The sequence below is a fragment of the Plectropomus leopardus genome, chromosome 3 (genome assembly GCF_026936395.1).
Source record: "Plectropomus leopardus strain MGB_pleo_1.0 chromosome 3, ASM2693639v1, whole genome shotgun sequence".
NCBI lineage: Eukaryota > Metazoa > Chordata > Actinopteri > Perciformes > Serranidae > Plectropomus > Plectropomus leopardus.
In genome coordinates this window covers 29,942,755-29,969,839 of record NC_142178.1, presented here as the reverse complement: position 1 = coordinate 29,969,839, position 27,085 = coordinate 29,942,755, and the positions used below count along the sequence as shown (strand labels likewise).

The following is a 27,085-nucleotide window of genomic DNA, read 5'->3' as shown; positions in this document are numbered from 1 at the left end:
TGGAAAACAAGTTTTGAAACGTGTGGTTCCACTCCGTCAGCTGCATTAAAACTATTAAAAACCTGAATTTCATAATCAAGCCATTTCATTTATAGTTTCACAATTACGCATAGGTGTTATCCTGTTTACTACATGTTTACCAGCAGGCTTTATTAACTCTGACAGAGCAGACTGAACAGATCCTACATGTGGAGCAAAGAGCCACTGAAGCAGGGCCTCTCTGTCCTGCAGACTCCACTCAGGGTTTATTTATAGTCTGAGGTCTGCAGCAAAAGATCTGCTCGTGCTGAAGCACGACTCTGTCACTCCGGGCCGGTGGTCCCTAGTCACGACCGAAATGATGACAAAATTTTGCACCACGGGAAGCTGACGTCACCGCGGTACAGTCACCTCCTCGGTGACGTCACGTGACGGAGGCTCTGTGGCAGCAGCTGGGGTTAATGCCATCTGCTGGATGGACTCAGCCACTCACCCGGCATTACGTCATCGGGGAGAAACCGGTGCCAGCTCTGGATCGGTATAGCCTGGGAGTCTGGATCTGAATGCAAAACGAGCCGAGAGAGAAATCAGTCTGACCGAGGCTGTTTTTGGACAGGAGCTTCAACCTCTCTAAGATTAGCTGACAACACTAAAAAAAACACTCATCTAAAACAGGCAAAGTAAACTCTTATAACTTATAGTTACAGTTTATTTGGCTTATGCAAAGTAGCAAATGGGGAATATAAAATTGTGGAATTACATTTAAAAAACAGTTAATCTATCAGAGAAATAAAAAAATAAGATAAATACAAGAAAGTATCAGATAAGATAATAAAGGAAAACAATATAGTCTTTGCCCTTTGGCTAACATTGTCAGCACTAATATCGATTAATGTACATAGTCCCTGCTGAAATTACAAAAGTGTAAAAAACAACAAAAAAACCTAATAAACAAAAAAAAAAAAACACAAAAAAAACAGGTAACACATGTCGTATTTGAGCTCTTCTTATGGTGCAAAACACAATTTTAGCTTTAACAACACATACTTAGGCTATGGATAAGACAGCCTGCATCAAACAAGGTAATATACATAACAAAATACAGAAAACAAAGTCAGATGCATAAAATAAGATACATAAAACAAAGTAATATATATAAAATAACATACACAGAACAGAGTAATATGCGTAACATAATATACATAAAACCAAGTAATATAGGCCTACATTACATAAGATAAATAAAACAAAGTAAATACATATAATAAGTTACATTATACACATAACATAAGACTGATAAAAAAAGTAATACACATAAGATAAATAACACATACCTACACATCATTAGATACATAGAATAAATTAATATACATAATGATATATATAACATAGTAATATACCTACACAACACAGGATACATAAAACATAGCCTAATATACATAAGATACATTTTACAAAATAATATACATAGCACATACAATACAATATACATCAAGTGACAAGACAAAGGTTAGATGTAGACTAGAAAAAATTAATAAAGCTGCATATGCAGAATTCATATGCATAAAACATACAAAATGTGTTTGATAAAAAAAGATGATCATGACTTATCTGTTTCTATGGTATGGATACATTCAAAAACCAAAAACCTCGGAGATAGCCTGGATGTTCAAACTATCTCAGACAACCACGGAAAGAACTAGAAAATGAGATCTCTCTCTTTCGCTCCCTCTCTCTCTCTGTGTATGTGTGTGTGTGTGTGTGTGTGTGTGTGTGAGAGAGAGAGAGAGAGAGAGAAAGAGAGAGAGGTGCTGAACTGCTGTCCATGGTGCTGAAACGAACGAACAGAACTACAGAACTGCATCATGGGCTGCACATGGTTTATAAAATGTGATTTAGGCTAATTGAATGACAAAATACTAAAAAGTATTGCGAGAATCGTCTGTTAACCATTTCTAACCTGGAGGGATATCACTTTCGTTGTGCTGCTTTCAGGTGCCTTTCACAAGTATTTAAACCTTTGAATCCTGAGCAACATGGTGCGATTTCTGTCAAAAACAAGCAGAAAGGGCAATGAACAACTTGGTAAAAAAAAGTGTTTCACTAATTAGTAGATTTAAAAAAGTAGGGAAAATGTCTTCGGGAACAAATAACAAAAAACTAGGCCTATTAATTACCATAATCACATATTTAAAATTAGATTACAAAATTGTAGTTTTAGGCACTTTTTCTGGGTAATTTCCCGTTTTTCCTGGGGAAAACGCAATAGGCAACTCGACAAGAAATACTCCATAAATTGCAAGAAATGTGTAGGTTTAGAAATAAAGATTTTTAAAAAGCTAAGGAAAAAGCAAGGTTAAATATATATATTTATAATATTCATAATTACAAATGTAAAATAATTTTAAAGTCATTATAATTTTCTTTAGGCACTTTTTTCCAAGTCTTGTTCGCTTTTTTTTTTTATTTATTTATTTTTTTTTTTTAACTTTTTTTCTTCTTTTAAAATGACAACTAATTTGCAGGTAATTTTCTTGCACTTTTAACCAAATTCTTTTTTTCGGGTTATTTTATTTTTCCGTTTCTCGCCGCCTTCTCCCAATGTGTTTGAAAGAAATCCAGCCTATTTGCTCAGGTTTCAAAGGGTTAAACACGATAAATATTGCTGTTAAACGGTAGCCCCCCGTGCTCTTCTGAACTTTGTGTGCCAAGTGTGTGTGTGTGTGTGTGTGTGTGTGTGTGTGTGTGTGTGTGTGTGTGTGTGTGTGTGTGTGTGTGTGTGTGTGTGAGTGAGTGTGTGTGAATAAAACACTAGGGTGTGTGAAGCCCCAGTAGAGGCTGCCTCCATGTGATGATGGTGAGGACCCCATTCTCACATGAGTAAGCGCGCCTCCGCAAAAAAAAAAAAAAAAAGGAGAGGAAGAGGAGGGCTGCATTCCCATTGACTGAGAGAGAGAGAGAGGGAGAGGGAGAGAGAGAGCACGGACTCCGCCTATACCGCCCTAACATCCAGCTCCAGTCCGACGACGGCACCACAGACCAGCCGTGTGATCCAGGGGCCCCTCAGCTCGACTGAAAAATGGGATCCTCGTGAAAAATCCGGGCGGTGGAGGGCAGAGGCGGGCAGGCGGGGGTGGGGGGTACCACGACGAAGAGAGATTGGTGGTGGTGGTGGGAGAAACACCCAGAGAGGACAAACAAAAGCACAACCGAGGGTGCCTGCGGCCATGAGCGGCTTGCACTATTCGCCAGAGCTGCGGCTGCCGCTGCCGCTCTGCCCGCGGACCATGTCGTGAGGTGTGGCTCGGAAACGCTCCGGGGAACCTGTCAGCCGAAACGACTCGCCGAGGAGGAGGAGGAGGAGGAGGAGGAGGTGGAGGTGGTGGGGTGGTGGTGGTGGAAAAGATGTCCGCCTCGGTGGGGCCCCAGGGTGGCCCTCGCCCACCCACCGTGCCGCCATCCATGCCGGATCTGCCGGACCTCAGCCATCTCACCGAGGAGGAGAGGAAGATCATCATGGCTGTGATGGCTCGGCAGAAGGAGGAAGAGGATAAAGAACAAGCCATGCTAAAGTAAGGCAACATTTCCTCCCCTCTTTTGCGAGGAAGTTATGCATTATAACCCAGTGTTTCCATCACATCCAGTAACCAGCAGCTTGTCTTGAAGAGGTGTTGTGCTCCCACCAACATAACAGCAGTGTAAGAGCTCTGTGTCCAATAGAAGTCCTCAGAGAGACAGATGCTGTTGGGATCAATCGATAAATTAATATACACTCAATGGGGATGACCCGAAACAGGGTCAAACGTGTTACAGGTGTAGATGGGGCCGTGAGGACGGGGTGTGACAGTGCTGGTGGTGGAGATGGTGGTGGTGGTGGTGGTGGTGGTGGGGAGGGGTGGTGAGATGAATCATAGCATTATCCATCCTTCACCCACTCGTTTTCATCAATGGGGACTGCAACCCATCCCTCAGTTTACACACTGATTTTCCTTTTTACGCACGCATGCAGGCAGACTGGAGTGGCTTTGTAGATTTTTTTGCAGCCGCGATTGTGTGTGTGTGTGTGTGTGTGTGTGTGAGAGAGAGAGAGAGGGGGAGAGAGAGAGGGAGAGAGAGATCGCTTTGACAATAATGGCAACAACAATGACATTATAGCTCATAGGCCTGGAGCGACACAAACCGTTTCATAAGCCCGACAGACGGACGGTGTGTGTACGATCGTTTGTGGCGGAGAGAAGAAGATGGGGTGTGGTTGGAAATCTTAGCAGCCCTGAAGTGGACGCGATGTAGATTAGAAAAAGAGACCGGATATATTGTTGCACCTTTGAAAAGCCTTTATGTATTGAGCAAATCCATCGCCAAATAATCACAGCTGAGTGAGAATAACCATTCAAGGATGCCATAAAGTGCACTAAATGAGCATTATAGGAGAATGACAGCAGATAGCTCCGTTTAAACTCACTACAGCTGCCTTGGTTACATTGCAGTTTGATGCCTCAGGGGTTTTTACCACAAGCTATGGCAATCTGAGGCAGCACAGCCATATCCACACCTGCACTGGAACATGTGAGGGCCCTCTTTCTCTCTCTTTCTCTCTCTTTCTCTCTCTGGCTTCATAATGAAGGATGTTGCCGTGTAGCAGGCGTGCAGCATCCCACAGCACTCTGGCTTGCTTCAGTTCTAATGGCTGTTTTCATTTCCTGACTGCAGCCTAAAGGGAAGCTGTGAGAGCCGCATCGGGAGAGGAAGTGATGTATTTAATGTTCCATGAGGCAGGGGCTCAGGTTCAGTTAATAATGGCTTCATCATCTGGCTAACCATTGATGGGGCCAGCACACCATGGACCAAAAAGGAATGGGGAATATGCAGATAACGTCTAGTGAGCAGCAGTGAGGCAGTCCTTAAAGAAGTATTTCACTGATAAAAAGACATAAAACTAGGGCGTCTCTGCAGCAGAAAGACGCAAACACTTTTTTAACTGGTGCTACATGACTGGAGAAAACAGAGGAGAGGAAGAAAACCTACAACTACCAGAATGCTGTGGGCCTAATGTGGAATGGTCCTTGTAAAACAATGGCTGCCGCATCCCATATTACAGTTGAACGTTAAGCTGAAACATGTTTCTGAAACATTTGAGGCAAGAAATATGCAACTCAGTTACAGAATCTTAGTTTATATTTGATCAACGCTGCTTAATGTTACTGTTTGATGTCTGTTTTTTACGCCTTTGTTTTTACTGTGCAGGAAGCAGTGTGGTGCTCACTTCCTTTTAATAAACTTTATTATGGCAAAATGAGGCATTAAAATGCATTTCTGAAAGCATTCTAGGCAAGAAATAGGCAGTTCAGTGACATAGTCTTTATTCATATTTGATCAGCACTGCCTCATTATATTATTTGATGGGATTTTGATCCGAGTTTGAGAGACAGAGAGAGGGGCGAGTCCATCTCCTGATCTAGTCTTTGTGTCTGTGGTGGCGGCAGCGGTACGTCTGAGGGCAATATCAAAGTGCAGAAGTACAGCCTATACTTTGAGCACCAGCCAACCCTTCCAAATAATGCAAATTACATAATTTAGCGGTATTTCACTGGTGTAAATTTCATTATTTGGTAGTGTTTTGTCGTGGAAGGAAGAAGGATATCTTGGCACTGGTTAGAGGGGAAAGTTTACCACAGTTAATCTACTCTCAATTTCTTTTATTTTACTAAGTCTCACACAATGGTAATGTATTTGCAAAAAAAAACGGCACATGCACATAGCAGAACAGATCATGAAGAAATCAAAGTCAGAGACCCGGTATCATCACACACAGACACACGTATTAAAAGAACTACTATAAGAAATATCAGCAACTCTAATCCCTCATAGAAGCGTCTTCGTTTTCCGAGGTCACAGTAGATGTGAGAAGCTTAACCCTCGCTGGGGTCTGGTGTCATGTTATTCAAACCACGGTCAGACTAAATGTTGGCATGTTTGTATGTTATAATGAAGCAGTTATGTTCAAACTTTATGTGGCATTACATTTCAGCAACACTGTGGTTAATGTATGGTTGGGAAAAGATCATGTTTTGGCAAGTTGTGTATGCACAATCCCGGAAGGAAACAGCAATGTCTCAGGAACGAAAATCTGCATTTTATGACCTCCGTGCCACATAAATAAAAGCATTCTGCTTCTCTCTACAGTATATTAAGTGCTGAACGTAATGGCACTGTGGTAAATGGCATCTAATGGTTAGGTAAGGGTATGACCAGCAGTGTGAGCATTCATGACATCTCTGTGGAGCATGCTGCCTGCTCCTACTGGATTCGTCTGCTCCGCTGTCTGCCTGCCCGACGCCAACTCTGCTTCCTTGTTAAACACGAGTCCTGCCTGCCCCTCTCTGGAGTCCCTGCTTTTCCCACAAGCTCCCTCCTGTAAGTGTTTCTGCACCTTACCTGACACACACCTGCCAGTCCGCTCCACGTTCACAATTTCCTCACTCGAACTCTGAAGTATCACCTGTGAAGGTGAGCTCACCCCCGTCTCTCTACAAACTCTGCTTGACCCTTGAACTCTGCTCGACCTCAGAACTGGTAACTGTTCTGATTTACCTGCAACCTGATTATACTCACCTTTGCTCCATTCAACCAAAAGATTAAATAAAAGTCATTACAAACTACTCATGTGCGCTGTTGTGCTGCAATTGGGTCCGACCAAACCCTGTTACACAACGTTACAGTGGGTTTTTGTGCCTAAAGCTCCTGTAACCACACATTTAGCAATGTTGCTGAAATGTAAAATTTTAGTGTATCTGCTGCAAATAAACATGCAAATGTAACACATTTTTGATTTGTAGAAACATACAGTGCCAACATGTGTTATGGCAAATGGGTTGAAATTCCAGGCGAATCACTAAAACTACCCAAAAATGTGTAAACAATCAAAAAGACAATTCCAAGGCACTCTGTTGAAATGCTAAAATGCCTTTATTTCTACAACATGGTCATGATGAACCTTCAAAACACGCGTTTTGGCAAACAAGCCTTCGTCAGGGAGTCAAACAGATGTCAGGACAACAAAAAGGTCCTTTTATATTGGTTAAACACCAATAGGAAACTTACACCTGTATCTGGGGCCCCCCAGCCCCCAGATACAGATGTATCTGCCGAAATGCGTAGAGGTGTTTTAAAGGTTCATCATGACCATGCTATAGAAATACAGGCATTTTAACATTTCAACAGAGTGCCTTGGAATTTTCTTTGTGATTATTTATCCCAGTATATCCCCACCAAAAGAGCACCTCGAACAGACTTTTGAGTCCAGGAAGAGCTCCTTTTCTTGCATTTTGATTACCAAAAGTGTGTTTCATCAGATTTATTAATCTTTTTCTGTTCTATTTATGATGTCTTACAAGGTCTTGATTAATGTATCATTTTTCTACAGCCAAAAACATGTAGTTTGACACCATTTGTTAGTTTCTTGTAAGCAATACAAATCAAATCAACCTCCCTAACACTTCCAGAACAAATTCATCGTCATTGGCAGAGATGGACATAAAAAACAGCTGCTTTCCTCCAGCAGTGAAAATTCACTTCCAAGAGAACATCCTGTACCTAACGTCAAGACTATTCACCTGGTCAGCACTGTCCAATCAGGTTTCGGCATTGCCTGAGACTTGAGCAGCTGGCAGTGATAAGGTTATACTGATACTGGACTTTATCTGTCATGAGTTTAAGCCCCAGCACGAGAGAAACTGAAGCGTCCTGATCTGCCTTTGAGCCAGAACACCTGGTTCTGGGGTTTGCTCTGTGAGAAGTCAGCACCTGCGCTCTGCGTCACTGATTCACAGCGCTAACGAACACTCTGTCCACGTCTAATACACTATAGACTTCAGAGACTCTCTCCATTGACTTGCTAAACCTCCATTGACTTCCTAATCCAGAGGATGTTAGTGGAGGGGGAGCTGTCACGCTGTGTGGAGTGAGCGAAATGCTGAACGCAGCAGTGACCAACCTCGTCGATGCTGTGACGTTAAAAATCCTCCAAGCACAACAGGAAATCTTTTCTCTGCAACCCAACACCTTCGAGTTCCTGACCACCCCTGGGAGCTGTTGAGGTTTCCAAAATGTAAATATAGAAATAATGTGTAAAATATTTATGTGCTCAGCAGAGAGGTTGTAGACATTTCAGACGGGGGCGGATGCACAACACAGGGCCTTAAGGTCGGAGTGGCGGGTGTAGTTAATGGGGGCACCCACTTGTGTTACTGTTAAGTCAGAGATAAAGTACAAGTAAACACTTTTAGTAGTAGTAAGCCTTGATGTTTTTTTAGTAATATTTATCACATTTTTAAATGCTTTTCTGATTTGTGGCTCAATACAAGGTGCTGATTGACTGGAGTTTGTTCCTTCCCAGCAGATGGACAGAAGAAATAAGGACCTAGGGCACAGAAGGAGGGAGAGGAGGGAGGATTTAGAGAGGTTTTAAGGATTAGAGCAGTGGAAAGAGAGAGAAAAGGGGGAGACAGAAAGAGTGGGAAGAGCTTCTGTAAGGGTCCCACATACACACACACACATACACTCACTGCTAATCTCTTTACCAGGGCTCCCCAAGGCTGCAGGCTACAGGGTGCATCTGGAGGGCAGCGAAGCCCCTGTCCCTGCCTGCTGTCTGATATGGCTGCTACTGTCCACCAAGAGGACAACTTTAGTTTTGTGGTCAAGGTCAAGAGTGGGCTTTAATTTATAGGACAACTTGACTTCTATTTTGATGTGAAGATATTTGAAAGTGAACACATTCTCACTTCCAGCTCATCAAATACCTACGCTTGGTCAGTGGCCTTATGTATCAAACTTATAGCCCTTTTTACACAGAGAGTGCGGCATAGAGCTGCTATGAAGTCCATTTTCTGTGTGTCCTTTGCATCTTTATACAGAACCGCGGTGACATCCTGCTTCAGTGTGTGATTTTTAAATAGCATGCCATTATCGTGGAACCAAAAGAGTCGTGATGGTGTGATGTTTAACAGCATCAATATCTCATGCGAAATATAATATTTATATATATATATATATATATATATATCTACAAATATATATATATTTGAGTCCCTCCCTTCGTGTCCCACTGGCTAGCTAATCACTGCTGCTTTAATTCCCATCTGACTCAGCTTCTCTGTGGTTTGCATGTGTGTTAGTGTATGTATTTATCACAATGGCTAGCTCATCACTAGTGCCGTGCAATGCGCTCATATGGTGATCCACACTGATATTGGTATAGGGTTGTTGCAGAGATATAGCACCCTCTCTCTAGTTTCCCCAAGCTTAACACCACTAGCTCTGGCAGCACTGTTGCTGTTGTTTAGCGCCATTTGTGTAGTTAGCACTGGCACGGTCAGCACACTGAGTGCCAGCATAGTCATTTCCATTTTGACAACCGTGTGCAGGGTACGCTCTGAATTTCACATAGAGCCTCAGTAAGATTTATGTTTATTTTGTCATATGTTATAAAGACTTATTAATTACCTTTATAGATTGATAAACTAGATTTTAGATTTCTATAGCGGCATCAATTTCAATTCATAACAGAGCTAATTGTTTTAGACGGAAAGTTTAAAACTGTTATTTTAACAAAATCGTATCATGACACCTAAAGTCAACTCTTAAAAATAACACTTGACTAATGTGTCTTATTGTTGTCGTAGATACGGTTTTACCAGCCTCAAATTGTCTATTGTGTCCTTTAAGTTTGTTGTTTACATCAGTCCTGTAAGATTCCTGTGTGATTTGTATCTTTCTAGTCTGTTTAAAGTATATCCTTCTTACTAGAATAGTTTTAGCTTGTTTGCACAGTGGCTAGGTGCAAACAGTAGCAGCTAGCATTATGTCAAGTTACAAAATATTATCTCGTGAGTTATAAATAAAAAAAAAAAGGATTCCCACTAAACACAATCTCATCCTTTCAGCTGAGATAAAGAGAAACATTTTCCCAAGCAGACTTAAGAGTTTCAAGGTTTCTGTGAGAAAAATGCTAATGTTGAATTATGGATCAGGTCTGAAAATAGCACACACTTGGAAGCAGTTCCTGAAATATTTAAATATTCAGTTCACTGGCTGCTGTTGATGTTCTGAACCTTGTTTTTTCTTGTTAACCTGTTTCAGTTTTGGCCCACTGTGGAATTCAACTAATTGCAGTGTGAAATGCAGATATAGTATGTTTGTGTGTGTGTGTGTGTGTGTGTGTGTGTGTGTGTGTGTGTAAATTTGATCATATATTTTTACGTAAGTGAGAAAGTATCTTCATTCCTATTTAGGTAAACACATGCACTCATACAGCATCATATAGACTACCTCTCACACACATACCTACCCTTGCATACACACTCTATCTATACAGCACGTCTGAGAGCATGTGGTACTGCAGTACTTGCGAGAGGCAGCACACAAAATGCACCGCAAACCCAGATGGCGTTTCTGTTTTCTCAGTCTGTGGATGAAAGCTTGCAGGAGGAAAGTACGCTCTTGCAAAGACAGAATGCTTTTGTTACTGTACAGTTTGTCCTGTTGATTTGCAGCCAGCCTCCACTCTTCCTCCAGACAGCTGGAGAGAATGTGAATCCATGTGCTCCATATGTGTGTGTGTGTATTCAGAGTGTGCTGGATCGGATCTTCACACTTTGCGCTTAATTAAAAGAACTCAAAAGCAGTCGGGTGTGTCTGCAACACCTGGAGGACTGGAAACCGGTGGGGGGCAGTGGGTAACGGTGTCTGCATGTGTGTGTGCATGATTTGATGCTTTTTTCTTGTGAGTTTGTCTACACATCTGTCATCTCTGCTAAGTGTCTGAAAAAGCTGCATCTTGTGTTTGCTGTCAAATGAAACCCTCAAAAGAAAAGACTCACTGGTTCACTTTTGGGTTTACCTTAACATGTATGTGCACCTGTGTGCTTGTGTATGCATTCACTGATGTACACACTCCTTCACACTCTAAGAAAGTGAGTTTGCAAGCTTTAAAGCTCAGTACTCATGGAAGTAAATATATTTGCAGTATATGTATTAACACTCCTTAACAACCACTCTCTTTTTGTGCACCCGTCTTTTTTACCCCATGTTACAAACTACAGCCCAGTTGATGGAAGAATGTTGGCACTGTATGTTTCCTGTTGGTTCTTTTTTTTAGCAAGTCATCCCTGACGGCTTTTAAGTCAGCAAAAATGATAAATATTAAGCGTTCGTCGCTGTGTTACCACCGGGGATAGTGCTCCGAAAAGAGGCTGGTTTTTTTAACAAGGCATTGCAGCATTTCCAGCTGGAATTGTACCACCAAAAGCGTCAGTTTTTAGCAAGACACCACTGTGTTTCCTGCCAGGATAGTGCCACGGACAAGCTGTTCTATTTTTACCAATACATTGTTGCATTTCCAGCTGGGATAATGCTATGAAAAGGGTGATTGTTTTTTTTTTTTTTTAGCCAACACATCTCAGCATTCCAGCTGGGATAGTACCACAAAAAGGGGCTGTTGTTTTTACCAAGACATCACTGCATTTCCACTTGAAATAGTGCCACTAAAAGATTTTTACAAGGACAGCAACATATTTCTTACTGAAATTTCGCCACCACAAGCCAATTTTAAGCCAACACATGATCATGGTTTTTGCACCTCGACAAAACCACACATTAACCTTGTTTAACATAAAGTTTTTATCATATCCGCGTTCAGTGTCACACGGGACATGAACACTCGTCTCCTGGGTAAAAGTCTAGTGTGTGTTTGACCCATCCACCACCACTTCCCTCTCAACCAACAGGGACCTTCTCACTCTTTCTACAATGTTACTGCTTACATTGTAATCCTGTTCGCAGCAGTAACAGTCGAAAGCCTGGGTTTGGTTGAAAGCCTGGGACGTCTCATACAGACGCTGTAAGGTTCCTTGTGTGCCTGTAACCAAAGCTAAGGGCCAATGAGACTGCCCTATTTGATGCCCAAGGAATGACGACGGGCTAGACCTCCACACCCTTTTCCATTTTCTGCTTTGTTATGTGAAGTGCACACTACTTCCTGCATTTGATCTTGCCTTAGATTTTACATGTCAGATTCGTCCAGTATGATTGAAATTTTAAGAATACTGGGCCCAAAATTTTGTAAACATGGCGGCCCCGAGTGGTGTCATTTATAGCCAGATCCGAACAGATATCGTATTTGGTGTGGAAGAACTTGACTGGTATGCACAGAGGCGCATCGTCTATCTCGTCAAACAAAATTTTATTGCCCGATATCAGTGTCGGACGTGACTTATGCTCTTGTTTCTGAATATGACCAAATCCCAGCAGCCAGGTACCCAAATCTGTTAAGAACCTGAAACCAAAAGATCAGAGGATGTTTTGCAGTACTGGTATTTTGTATTACAGGACTGTAGCTAATTCTATGTATGAGGGACAAGATCACTAACCAACTGAAAGACTGACTGATCACTTGCATCAGTGTGTCCAACCATCGTATGTGGTTGTAATATTTGAGTGTCCATGTGCTTTTGGCCATGTTCACTGCCTATTCTTGAGCCGCTCTTGTTTTGAACGTGTTCTTAACCCCTCTGGGCTATCTTTGCTCTTTTATTATCTCATGCAATTTGGGAAACAGCCCTGCATTGTGTGTGTTTATACAGCTGTGCTGATCTGGTTAATCATTAGCTACAGTAGCAGAGACATTGGGGACACAATGTGACAGAGAACCAGCACATGGCCTCTCTCCCTCACAGAGGATGGGAAGAGATGGTGTGGCTGGGTGGGACTCTGAGAGTGCTGAGAGTGAGAGACCTGAGCGAGCCTCGGTGAGTAGCCTCTTTAGTGCTCTCAGACCTCCCCGGCATTAAAGTTTAATGAGAATGCATTCTACTTGGGCTGACCAGGCTCGCTACATCTCTCTGCCTCTCTCCTTCCATCTCTGTCTGTGTTTGCGGTCAGAGGAAGTGATGGGATTATATCATGAGTGGCCACACACAACAATGTACGGGACTCAATTTTGTACCGTTTGGTAACACCAGTAACTGCCCGAAAAGTGTCTCTGTATGCTTATGTAAAGCTGTGGGATTTAGGGGGATGTATCACCTGAAACTAAGAATAATTGTGTGTTTGCTACATTAGAATGAGCAGGTCATATCTATATACAGAGCAGGTCCTCTCCCTCACAGTCTGCCATGTTGTTTCTACAGTAGCCCACAACAGACCAATAAACACTGGCTCTAAATAGGGTCATCCACATTTTCAGTTATTGTAGTTCTCCTTCACGCTTGGCACACAGGAGAAGTTTCAGTTCTTCAACCTGCCACTAAATCCTACACGCTGGACCTTTAACGGCAGGCTGAAACCACTGTTTTGCTGCCTTCTTTGGTGAAAAGAATGTTGCACTTTACAAACATCACATCGTCATTGATGGCTGTGGTCGAAATGATGCTCTGCCAAACATGCCAAACAGCATCGGAAAACAATTTGTAACGTGAAACTGCTTTATTCCTTGTTTTTACTGGTTTAAATCACCAGATACCCCAATGCAATACATAATAATTGTGTATGTGTGTATAACTAGACTAGTAACCAGCAAACAATTATAAACTGCATTTATGGCAGGAACAAATCAATCACTGAACATGAATCAGCATACACAACATTTCAAATGTAAAAAACAAAACAAAACACGCCAACAGTGGATCTTGTGCAACAATAACAATCCAGCACAACAAGAGAAAAAGAAGGAGATGGGCAATGGTAGAGTGGGCTGCTAGCCCAGGCTGCTCGGATAGAGTGAGGGGATTAGAGGTCGCAAATAACTACTGCTCTACCACTCCACCAACAAGATTCACAGCTTACGTCACCCGGCAGGCTGTGTGAGGTCAGAGCCTCCCTGTATGTGTGTGTCAGTATTTAAAAAAGAAAGAAATAGAAGAAGAGGGCAGAGTGCAAAGTGAATTTTATATACACAGTGATGTGAAAGAGAACATTTTTATCAATTAATTGGCTTTGACGGAGTGGAATCCAATGTACAGTGCTGAAGATATGAGATAAGAGTGAGGTATAAGAGGAAAAGAAATAAAGGACATGGCGATAGAGCTGGAAGGATATAAATGGAAAAGAAAGAAAAAATAAATATGTGAGGAGGAGAGCGATAGAGTGATAGGCACACACACACGCACACACGCACGCACGCACACACACACACACACACACACACACACACACACACACACACACACACACACACACACACACACACACACACACACACACACACACACTGAGGAGTCCATGCCAAAAAAGCACTCTGCTCCATAAATACGGGTAAAACACTCACAACATCAATAAAAAGAGTTATCAACATTTAAGCACCGGCTATAGGAGGGGCTGCTTAGTCTGACGCTGAAGACAGGCTGCAGAAGGACTCTGTCTGTGCAGTGATTGACTCGTACAGAGAGCAGACTGGACTTTGGTTCGAGGCACAACATCAAGTCTGCTGGTTTAACCTTTTCAGACCCTTCAGTGATTCAGTCATTACAAATGCATGTTGTGTGTGGACAATTTTGAAGCCTACATTACGACTTAATCGATTTATCAAGAAACCCGAGTAACTTAAGGACCAGACTGTACTTGATTTGAGTAGGGAAGTGGCTGGGGTGTGACTATGTTTTTTGTTATTAATATCATGTCCCTCCCTGGAGCTATAAATATTTTTTTTCCTGAAGTGTCCCTGGGTGCCTTGGAAAAGGCACAACCCTCACTTCAGCATAAATAACCATATTTCTAGTGGGGTATGAAGTACCTGAAAGCCACTCTTGAGTAAGATATCTCACCAGAAAATGACTTTGGTGGAAGTTCAAGTCACCTATTAGAATATTATTTTATTCCTAAAGTATATCAGGATAAAGGATATTTTCTGTACGTAAGTATCAAGTGTAATTTTACAATGTTAGTAATATTAAGTATTGAAAGTAAAAATATGCTTTTAAAAAAAAGCAAGCGGTCAGAATTTTGAGAATTATGAAGTTTACTTGTTAATAACGCAGACCACCTTGGAGCAAGTGGAGCAAACACTACACTTAAAGGAAAACAAGATCTTTTTTGCAACTTCAAGAAGTTACAGAGCAAAATCTAGTTTTCATGCCTTCATGCATCCATCTGTCCCCTCCTCCCTTGTTCCCTTCCTTTCCTAAAATACTTACTAGGTAAATGTAGTGAAGCAGTATACATATTTTTTTTTTAGAAATGCCATGGAGTAAAAGTGACAGTTGACAGAATATAAAAAACTCAAGTGAAGTACAAATACTCCCAAAAAATACTAATTACTCAATTCAATTCAAAACTTTATTTAAAGACTTAGCTAAAAGAGAGGTCCATACTGTAATAAAGTATTATATTTTCCAGTTTTTGATTATGATAAATGTTGTGATTTTAGTGATTTTTTTAAAGAAAACATGCATAACTGCTGGTTTGGGGGTTCTGAGGGTATTATATAGCCTATAATACAAAATACAACTATTTAAAGTTAAATTTCCCTTTCCTAAACCAAATAAAAAAAAACATAACTCCCTCCCCAGTGCTTTAAATATTTATCTAAAGTGCCTCTCCCTTTTTGCACCACCTCCTCCCCTCTCATAAATAACGAACAGTCCCTTACTGAAAGTCAACAGTTTACTTCAATCCACATGTTTCGCACGGATGATTATCACTGTGGCACAACGCGCTGTTGAACGCACAAGTGAGGCGAAGAAAACACCTGAAATTATTGAATGAAACAGAAGAAATTATTCGATGGCGTGAACTGCAAAATGATGGAGGAGAGAGAAAATAGCGAGGGGAAAAGAGAAGACACGGGTCAGAGAAAACGACCGGAAGTGTCCAAAGTTTGGGATCATTTCTGAAACAAAACAAAAACTCTAAAAGTGCCTCTGTTGTAAAAACCAAAGTAGTTAAACGGTACAACAACAGCACGACGTCAATTCTTCAGCATTTCTTCAGAAAGCATCCAGTTCACAGAGGACCGACACAAGGTATCTGCACAAACTGCCCACACTGAGGTGACATAAGGCGGTTATAAAATCCAAAGTGTCCCTTTTATGGGACTTAATCACTATGGAGACGGAATAGGCTTTCTCTAATTGACTGCAGCATTTTAATTTTTTGTGTTTATTTTATTAGACAAAACTTATGGTTAGCTAATGCTGCAGTTAACATGGGAAAGTCTTTTATTATGACAGTTACACACACACACACACACACACACACACTGCAGTGCAATCTAAAAATCACTTGGTTTAAGACGCAATTGGAGCTTCATATTGAATGCAATTTAATTTTTTTTTTTCATGTTTCAAAAAAGGAAACCTATTAGTTGTTCATTTAGGAGACTGGTCTCATTGTGTCGTTTGTATATTTCCTACTACCCTCCAATAGGGGACTGTTTGTTGTTTATAAATGCTTGTCTTTTGTGTTTTCATAGTCCCAAATACCTTAAGAACCCCCAGAACCAGCAAGTGGGATTTAAATGCATAAAGTCTCCCAAAGTCACACCATTTAACATAGCCACAAACTGTAAAATATTATTTATAGTGAAGGAATAGTAGTGAATACTTGTAGCTAAAGGGAGGGTCTTGATAAAAAAAAGAAAAAAGAAATATAGCACACTCCTGCCATCCCCCTTCTCTGACAAATTAAGTACAGTCCCTTGAGCAAAAGCATTAGTTGCACTGTACTGTAGGTATAGACTATGTGCAGAGGGGCCTCTTTTTTCCCCACCAAAATTGACCAAATTCAATCTTTGGTGTGTCAAATACTGAGTCATGTTATTGTCTCTTGTGTATTAATTCTGTTTGGCTTACATGTTTATGATATGCATTTTGTATATCTTACCGGTCTGATTTGTATGCACCTGTTTTGGAAAAGATTTCCTCATCTAGAACAAAAACTATCCAATTATCCATATATCTAATATGGAATTGGTGTGGTGGATAACTTTGATATAGACCACAGCAGTTTAGATTTTGCTATTAAACGCTGCTCCCCTAAAGCTGTGCACTAAACCAGCAGGTTTATGCAGCAGTCAGGTGTGTTTGTAACATTGGGAAAAATTGACAGCTGGGAATCAAACCCTATCAAAGCCAGGGAGGATTGACCAGATTGTTTGAGAAATTGCTGCCCTATAGTTAGACACACACCGGCCATCTGGGTGCTTTATTTTTGCTTGCATTATGACGTTGGTACCATTTTATAGCCCTTTGACAGTGAAGGGAACCAAATGTGTAAAAGTCGTCATGGATAACATCACGGCAGGCAAACAAGAAAACAAAGAAGATGTTTGCATTTGGTTGAGCACCCATCTGTTGCTCCTTTCTCTCTCTCTCTCCCTTCCCAGCCTCCTTCCCTCTTTCACACGCCAGTCTCCAGCAGTAATGTTGAGATTTTTTGACACATATCTTCATTTCCAATAAATGACTTATGTTCCTGTTTTTACAAACTGTTCTGAGGTAGATCTATTCTTTTCCTTTTCTCTTCTTACTCCCCCTTCCTCTTTCCATCATCCTGTCTCCAACCTCTTCCCATCATCCGCTCCTCTCCTCAAGTGGTATTTATAGTGGCTCCGGATGCATTGGTTTCTCTCCTCCGCTGGTCTCTGGCCCACGCTTGTTTCCGTCTTGGCTCTCTTTGTTCATCCTTTGCTTTTCCACTTATTCCCCTTCCATCTCCTCCTCTCTGCAGACAGTCATGTCTCTCTGGAAGACTTCTGGGACTGTGTATTAAATCACTCCGCACCTGTTCTTCCTGTTTACTTTTTTTTTTTACACCCACTGTGTCTTCTCCCTGTATGTGTCTGCTCCCTTTCATTTACTTCCTCTGATCCCTCCGCCTCCACCCCTGACTCCTCCTTTCCTCGCCTCCTCACAGCATGTGTCAACATGTCTGTCGTCTTCACCATCTCTAGCTCCATCAGAAGTGGAGATGTTTTTTCCTTCAGCGCCCTCTCAGAGCGCTAGGACTATTGATCCAGCATCTTTGTTTTGTTCTTTCAACGAAAAGATCCAAACCTCTGAAAAATGTTGTTACAACCCTTTGTGTAAGTTGACTGGTCACTGAATCCTGCCCCTGACCAGCGACTGACCAATCACAGAGTAGAAACCCTAACGAGGTGCCGCAGGTCTGTTGAGCTAAGGAAGTCTCCACATGTTGAAAGTGTTTGTATGAGGCTCTATGCAATGTGGCCCAAATAGACTTTTTTTCATGGTATTCCATCGTAAAAAAAGACACCTTAAAATCAGTGAATACATGTTATTGTGCGTTGCAATGAATTGACTCAGGATTTGATCTAATAACATTTGGAAAGACTAGAAGAACCGCACCATTGTATCTTTTTATCCCCATTCAAATTAGTGGAGTGCCAAACCACAAATGGCCGGTAAGCTTTGTCGGTATCACGGTGTTATTATAAACCAAGATATATAGAAATTCAGAAGGTGTGTTTTTCAATTCTATCATAAGTACAGTCACTCCTCTTTCTATTAAACTCATTGTGAGTGCACAGCACGCACCACCTAAACTCAGCCTCTGTTCTCTACTGGTGGAACAGGAAACTGAGAGCCGCACACTTATACCATCATAAACCGTATAAAAGTAATTTATTTATTTATTAAGGTATTGCAAAGGCTCAGGTTGAGGCAAGGTTGCAAAATTATTAATAACAAACATTTGTTTAACAAGATATAAATGCATACAAACATGTCAAAACTATAATTCAAACACACATTAAATTGCATTGATTCTACATCTATAGGATCTTCGTTTTGTTTATCTCCCCATAGGGATGCGGACTTGACGTTTTGCGACGCAGCCTACGAGTATGTGCCGGTCTGGTGTATACAGGCTGCTTCTTTTCTAATATCTTGTGACTCGTCCAACTGAGGAAGACTCTTCTGCAAGGCATCGCCAGGAATCAGCTGATGAGACAGAAATAGTACTGCCCTACAGATACACACAAACACACACTCACAGCTTTCCCCCTCTCCCCTCCCCATCCTTGGGCAATGTATTCATGCTAATTAACAACTCCACACCAATGACTGGTGAGGAGAGCGGAGACACAAGAGGGAGAGATAAAGAGAACACGAGAGAGTCGGGGAGGAAGAGGGAGGGAGTCCTTGGACATGCTGAGCTGAATCTGAGGCCCGAGGCGAAGGCAAACCCATACGTGTGTTTATGTGGGTTTTCTGTCTGCGTCATTGTTTATATTTGTTTGTGTATGGGAGTGTATATAATTGTATGTTAATTTGCGAATTTGTTTTGACAAGACCGAAGCAGGGTTAACCCACATCTTGCTCTCTGGCTGTCCCTGCTGGCCCACTGTGTTGACCTGCAGAGAGGAGACAGCCGCAGTTCAGCCAGTTCACACCACGCGGACCCCGCTGGTCACTGTCTGCCACGACCACATGCTAACACCGTGGATAGTAACACATTACAGCTGTGCCAATAGGCTGCTTTTTTATCAGTAATGAGTAGTGCAGCAGATATTTTGTTTTGCATGTACATTGGTCCTGGTCAGGACATGGTGGAGGTGGTGAGAGTACGGCTGCTGCAAGAAGGCATTAACAGCTTTTGCTAATTTCAAAGTAATTTTTTTCACACGGTGTGTCTTCTTAGCTATCTAGCTAGCAGCAGGTTTCCAGGTTTTGTGTGAACTTTGGTGTTTTAGCTTTTTGCTCAGTTAGTTAGGTTATCTGAGCTCAGTTATCTTCGAGGTTTGCTTAGGTTAGAGGTCGATAGATGGTACAGGCCGGCCGCTAACGAAAACCAGTATTTCGTTTTCTGTTTTTTGAGAGTTAAAGAAGATGCGACTTGGGTGTTGAGGATTCACAATTGTTGAAAAGTATCTTTGACACGTAAGGTAATATGTTGGAAATGTAACTCTGTATCAAGTTAACCTACTGCTAATATTGTGTAATTTATTTATTTACATTTTCACAATTGTTGTAGTATTAGAGATCAGTCAAGGTCTCGAGACAACTTTTATAGAGTCTTGGTCTCATCTCAGAATTTGTATATATTTATATAGTCAATATATATATATATATACTTTGGTCTTGGTCTTGACTCAGTCTCGGCACACTCTGGTCTCGGTCAAGTCTTGGTCTCGATTTGTATGCGATATTTTAATGCTATATCACAATACAATGTTAACTACTAAAATACAATATTTTTGGATGTACTGCAATTAAAATAAATTTAGATAAAGTAGCTGTCATATAATAAAGTTGAATACACTTCTGTTATAATAACGTTTGATAAATAAATAAGTATTGTTATAATTTATATAATAATATAATATAATAACACGATTAGGCTTTGTGTGTTAATTAGTGAACTTGTACTTAATTTAGGGAGAACACACAAAATGGACATTAGCCTTTTCTGTAGCTGTGTTGTAAATTCCTCCTGGCAATTGCATTGCAGATATTGTCAGTCCGTTTTTGAGTGAAATCGACTGAAGAAAGAGTCTGTCTGCTACACTGAAATACTTTAGTGCTCCTTCACCACCTGTGATCTCAGGCATGGTGGCTGACCCCCGGGGAGGCAGCAGGCTCAGGCCTGTAATCGATGAACACACAGTAGAGTGAACACAGAGAGCATGTCCTTACCTGAGAGGACGTCTTTCCTTGTGTCTTCACTGAGTTATAATGTTTTCATTCGTTTGGTTTGGCTCTCTCATGTATCCCCTGCTGAGTCAAGGTTAAGATCAACACAAAGGCAGTGTGCATGATGTACTTTTAGGTAGAAATTATGATGAATATGAATAAGTGCTGCTGACTCAGAGGGCATGAATCTGGACCGTCACATTGTCTATTAATAGGGTGTGAATTTAACCCTTTGAAAGCTGGATCGACATCACTTTTCTTGTGCTGTGTTCAGACCCCTTTACAAGTATTTAAGTCTTTGAAATCTGAGCAAATTAGTTTGCTTTCTTTTCAAAACATGGGACAAGAGGCAATGAGCAACTTAGCAAGAGCTGCTTCGCAAACAGCAAGAAATGAGTAGATCTGAAAAATTACTTGTAAAGAAAAATGTAAAAATGTCCAAATAACTTTTATCGTAGTTAGACATTTTAAATTATTTTGTAGAACTACTAATATTTTTTAAGCACTTTTCAGGTCATTTCCATGTTTTTTGTTTTGTTTTCTTTTGTTTTTTTATTCATAAATTTATGGTAATTTTCTTTTAAATTATTTTTGCAATTTTTTTTGTCCACTTCTTCCTAAATTGTTCGTTGCCTTTTTTAAAAAGATATTTAAGGGCTTTTTTTGCCTTTATTTGATTGGACAGAGTTTACGTGTGAAAGGGGGAGAGAAAGGGGACAATGTGCAGCAAAGGGCTGAGGTCGGAGTTGAACCCGCCCCGCTCATTGTCTTTTACCTCAGTTTGTGAAAGACATCAAGCCACTTTGTTCAGGTCTCAAACGATTAACATTTTTGACCAGTCTTTTTACTGTTTGCGTGACTGAGAGATTACACGTTTGGTGTATTCTGCGTATTACATTCGTTGTTAATTCTGCATACAGCAGATTGCTTTCCTCGAACGTGTCTGTCTTCTCTTTTTACTGTTTAAAAGAGCATGTAACGTTCACACATTCTGAGTCATTGACGTCTGTGATCATGCACTGTGCAACTCTGTCAGTTATCAAATTAGGAGAAAAAACAGGTGTTATAATGTTTGTTCTCAGCTTATTGTGCTGCCACCAGGTGAGCAACACGTCAACAGGTTTGGGTATCTAAGAGTTGTGGGAAGAGGTGACTTAATATGATGATTGAATGATTTAATAAAGCTGGAGTATCCAGAAATCACATGAGTATATTTACATATGAAAAGATAATATCAACAGGGTTTTTGCAAAGTACTTGAGGTGCTTGAAGTACTTGAATGTGACACTCAGAATTGTAAGTCCTGGAATACCTTGAAAATCACACTTAAAAAAAAACCAAAAACGTGGACATTGAAAAAGTATTTGAATATGATTGAGAGAAAAACAGAATGATAAATATTTTATGAAATGTATTAGATATATGTTTTAAATTGGGAAGCAAAGAAAGTCTGTGTTTACAGTTACTTGCTAATGCTGTGTGAATGCCGATTGGTAGGTGAACACTAGTAAATATTCGGCGGCAGGATGTTTCACTAGCCTGCAAAACAATCACACTTCTGCAGCAACAGACACATTTTGAGCTGTAATTGAGAAGTAAATAAGCAGCTGTGTGTCTGGCTGTCGATGGTGAAGCTGTTGAATGGATTTTTTGAGTTTATTGGTTGAAAGGGACTCAGCGCTTCTTTTTTGTGCTATGGGCTTTCGATATGTTCCTGTTTTTTCGTCCTTTGCTAGCTCCATGCCAGGAGAATTTAGCCAGTTAATTAATGATAAAATGATTTTGGGCCCTGGTAGCATGTTTGCTCCGTTAAAGAATTTGAACAATATTATTTCTTCTGATGGTTGTGGAGAAAACAAATTGATCCTTGAAAATAATAGCTTGAAAAAGTGCGTGAAAGTCCTTAAATCTGACTTGCCCCTGTCTGCACGAACCCTATATAAAAAGATCTAATGTTCTGGTGTCCACATTTCACTGAATGGCTCTAACTTGCTAACATTTAAGAGATATTTTTGTGTTTTATCACAAATGGACAGGAAATTCGCCAGACTCTGACATTAGAATGTCACTCTGCTGTATCTGGAGATTTTCAGCCGAAGATGATAGATAGATGATAGAGACGTGACTCTCTGCCGTGGAGCTCCTTTGTGATTTAGGCCGAAAACACAGATTTGTTTTTATATTAAATAAAAAAAATTAAAAAGTCGCCTCGCACAGCTGTAACAGTGCATGTCTGCCGAATGTATGCAAGCGGTAGAAATACTGATGGCTCTAAGAACAGGAACAGCTGGTGCACTGACACCCACTGACACCCAGCGCTTGACGCCACCACGTTACCATGACAACCGGCTGTGCACCCTCTGCTTCTGACAGCTGTTCCCATGGTGCCTGGGCTTGGCTCAGCCTCTGGACTCCCATTGGCAGGATGGATAGCTTCTCGGGGTCAGGGGTCATGTTTGTGACGTTGCTGCTGCCGCGGCGGTGTCATGTTGTTTTTTCATGTGAGTTATGTATGGATCTGTTTAGCTGCAGTTTGTTTGTCCAGTGTCCATTCATCATCATTTATTAGTTAAATCAAAACACACTTGAAACATTTTTGAGGGAAAACATGAAGCTCAAATTCTCTGGAGAATATGTGCAAGTGCTTTCACTTAAAACCTTTGTTTGTGTGTCTGTGTGGAGGACAACACTTACAGGACTCATCATTGCAATATCTATGTTATATGTTCAAAGCAAAGGGTGTCTTTCTCAGTCAAGCGCAGCCAAAATTGGTGTCGGATAAAGAGATCAGACTGGGTGTAATGGCATAAAACCTTGCTCTCGTGGTACAGTGATGATCTTCATTGTGTTAACTTATTTGAATAAACTTTAAAGTGTCCTGGCTCTGCATTATAGATGGCACAGATGCTTTGATGTTGATTCCCAGGGGTTATTACAGATAGCTGTAAATTCCCCTTCAGGCAATACAAAACTTTAGAATTTGAACTTAAACATTACATACCAAATATTTGAGAAAAATGCATCCAAGATGTGATGATATTCCAAGTATCAGCCTGAAGGTGCTGAGACTATTTGTTAAAAGGGTGTTTCATTTTCTAACCTCGACATTCAATGTGTATGTAACATTTTTTTCCACATTTCATTGAATGTTCCGTGTCGTAAAATTGCTGTGCCTGTCCCTGTGTCTTCTGATTGGCCGAACACGTCCCAGTCCACCCGTCGCCTCTCTGTATGGTGTCAGCCTGCTGTCTCCGCTCTTGCTCTATAACAGAGACCGCTACAAAGGGACGAGTGAAGAGGAATGTGCAGTTGGCTTCTGTCAACTTATTTCCTCGGCTTGGAAAGTTTCTTTTTGGCAATTTATGAAGTATTTTCTCAGGAAGACTGTTTACTTTGTGGAAATTACATAATGTTTTGTTTGGATGGCTTGTTTTGCAGTGAAGACTGACAGAGACAAACCTTTTTTCACACTCAGAAGTATTCTGTAAAGGCGCAGCATTGTTCCTGGATGGTCATGGTGGAGGATTGTCATCAGTTTGACTTTTTTGGCCACAAAGAGCTGCTGACAACAGATCAGGTGTTATGTCTTCTACCCGTTTCCTACTCAGCGGCTGAGCGCTACAGACAGGAGGACATGGCTGCTTTCAATAGATCGAGGTGATTGGACATCAGTGTGTGAATGTCTTCGGGGGTTTCGAGCTGTTGATCTGACCGAACAAAGGATTGGAATATTACTTTGATAGATTTTTCCACAGTTTCTTAAAAGTCCTCAATGTCATTGAATAAATGAATCTAAAAATAAGGCATTAAATGGTATTAAAATGTATTCAATCAATCTGTCAAAAGGCTTAAAATTGCAAAGAAATGGGAAATACAGTTTTATGAATCATAATTAATTATGTTTTCGGTTTGGCTGTACATTCGTAAGTTCGCCTGTCTGCCCATCCTGTCCATTCTCGTGGACGCAATATCTCAACGCCTGGAGGGAATTTCTTAAAAATGTGGCACAAATGTTCACTTGGACTCAACAATGAACTGATTCAATTTTGGTGGTCAAAGGTCAAATTCAAAGGTCACTGGAACCTCATCTGTCTCATTCGCAATGTCTCAAGAACAAATCAAGGAAGTTTCTTCAAATTTGGCACAAACATTTACTTGGACTCAACAATGAACTGATTCGAATTTGGTGGTCAAAGGTCACCATGACCATTCACAAAGAAGTGAATAGATATTTCAAAAGATACCTTGAGGAAATTTGTTTAAATTTAGCACTAATGTCCACTTAGTCTCAAGAATAAAATGATAAGAATTTCTTGGTCAAAGGCTAATTCCACTCTACCCTCGTTTTTGCCTCAAGACAGAAAAGGTCATGGTTTATATTACAATAAACTTTTGGGTAAAATTGTCCCTAACCTCTATTGATGTCAGTTCATTTTTTTCTTCACTCAGTAATTGTAAAATTGGTCTTGAATTCCATTCCAGTAGTATTAAAAGTCTTAAATCTAACTTGCTTTTAGCTGAAGGAACCACGTTACTATTTTCAGACATTTTACAGATGTCATAATTAATAAAAAAATGAATGAAATGCTCTGTTACACTTACGTTTTAGGAATTTTGTGTATTTTCTCACTCTGAACCATTAGTCAGTGTGCAGGAAGCTTTCAGTGTCCTGCTAACCAGTAGACCTTCCACTCATTCATCTGGATTTTTTAGGGTAAACAGACTTACTTTGAGTTTCTCATTTTTGCCTCAGCAAATGTGCAAAAGTGTGAATGCCGGTATACTGCATTGTCTTGATGAATGTCTTTCAACAAATAACTCACAGACGCGACTGGAAAGTCAGTGTGCTCCCAGAGATTTAACCGGAGTATGTCTGCCTCCATAAATAGGCAAATTGGCTGCAAAGCTGTGAATGAAGCCATCTCCTTCCTCTCTATCTCTCTAACTCAGTGAGGTAATTAAAGCGCCTGTTTGGATCCCCTATATGAGCCATGGTATGCTAATGCAGTATTCCTTTGACAGTTCTGTTGAGACAACATTGTGGGTGTTTTCACATGGCCTGATTTGCAATTCACACTCGGGTTATTTCCATCGTAGGCATCCTGGGAAGCAGGGAGGGGAAAGGCTGTGAGCCGCAGAGAGCAAAACTGAGCTGAAGTTTCGTTTAATTGCGTGTATGATTTTTTTTTTTTTTTTTTTTGAAAGGCACCTTTCAAGTGGTGCTCTAATTGGCAGTTATTTTGCAGGAACTGAAATGTTGTTCTCAAACATGTGCAGGCATAGCATCACTTTTGTTTCTGTTAGATTTATTTATTTTGAAAATTATTCAGTTATTCAGAAATCCCCCCCACATCCTTTTCTGTTTTTGTTTTTGTGAATGTGGGGATATTTAGACAGGAAGGTCTGTCTGAACAGCGTTGGAGGGTAAAGTGCATCGAGCACAAAAAGTTTTTGAATGCCTGATGTACAACTAATGGGCAACTTTCCTCTCCTCTTTTTTCAGAACACTGCACCAGCAGTTTGAGAGCTACAAACAGGAGGTGCGTCGCATCGGGGCGGAGACGCGGCGTCAGCAGACCCAGCAGAAGGACGACGCGCCCACCTGCGGGATCTGCCGCAAGACCAAGTTTGCCGACGGCTGTGGCCACCTCTGCTCCTACTGCCAGACCAAATTCTGCGCTCGCTGTGGAGGGCGGGTCTCTCTGCGCTCCAACAATGTGAGAAACCTGACCTATGACCTCCCCCTTTTACTTTCTCCCTCTCACACTCACCTCATTCCTGCTGTAGCTGATGTACGGTTGGTCCCTCTGCTTCTGTGTCTGTTACCGTCTGCTTTGTTGCTTCCCGGTCACACTTTGATGAGACCAAAGTGTATTGGAAGAATGGCTTGGCACCAGTCATAGGCCCTTCAAGGCTCATTTCAAGTCTGAGGCTGTAGTGTTGTGGAATGGTTATTTAGCTCACTTGAACACAAAAACATACCAGTGACAGCATCTGTGTCCTTTGTCTCCTGTTACTGCACTGCAGCCATCGAGCGAGCATGTCGGACAGTGATAGCACTGACTTACTCAAGCAACATGTCTAAACAAAGTGATAAAAGAGGGTAACAAGGTTCAGATAGGTTTATAGTGAAGGACGAAAGCTTCAGGTTTGCAACAGATGGAGTGGGTTCTAATTAGAGCTGACCCTTGAAAGTCGGAGACCCAAAGTCGACTAAGATTTCTTCAAGTCAAGTTTTTTTTTCTGTGCAGTGTACTTCTTGAGGTTTTGGTCCCTAGAGTTTGCTGCAGACTGAGTGCTTTTGACTTTCACGCTACTGTTTGCAGCTGCGACATGCAGGCGGCAGCGAGGAGGTAGAGAGTCACTGCGCTGTAAGTTGAATTATGAATTTGCAGCTCAAATCACGTTAATACGATGAAGTCTTTGACTTTTGTTGATATCTAGTGTTGGCATTTGCGATC

The 27,085-nt window shown here is 41.1% G+C and overlaps 1 protein-coding gene across 22 annotated transcripts in view; it reads left to right on the top strand.

Annotated features, from left to right (window-relative positions):
* Positions 1-3,119: 3,119 nt before the first annotated feature.
* The window catches only part of LOC121941544 (regulating synaptic membrane exocytosis protein 1), an 86,536-nt gene continuing 62,570 nt past the window's right edge, over positions 3,120-27,085 (top strand). For 13 of the 22 annotated variants that reach the window (XM_088072659.1, XM_088072660.1, XM_088072663.1 and 10 more), the window contains exons 1-2: positions 3,125-3,551; positions 26,128-26,341. In XM_088072659.1, the coding sequence (XP_087928785.1) occupies positions 3,385-3,551; positions 26,128-26,341 (381 nt within the window). In that variant the 5' untranslated portion in view covers positions 3,125-3,384. Of the gene's footprint in view, positions 3,552-26,127; positions 26,342-27,085 lie in introns of all 22 variants that reach the window. The other 9 variants (XM_088072718.1, XM_088072705.1, XM_088072710.1 and 6 more) reach the window with 4 other exon arrangements.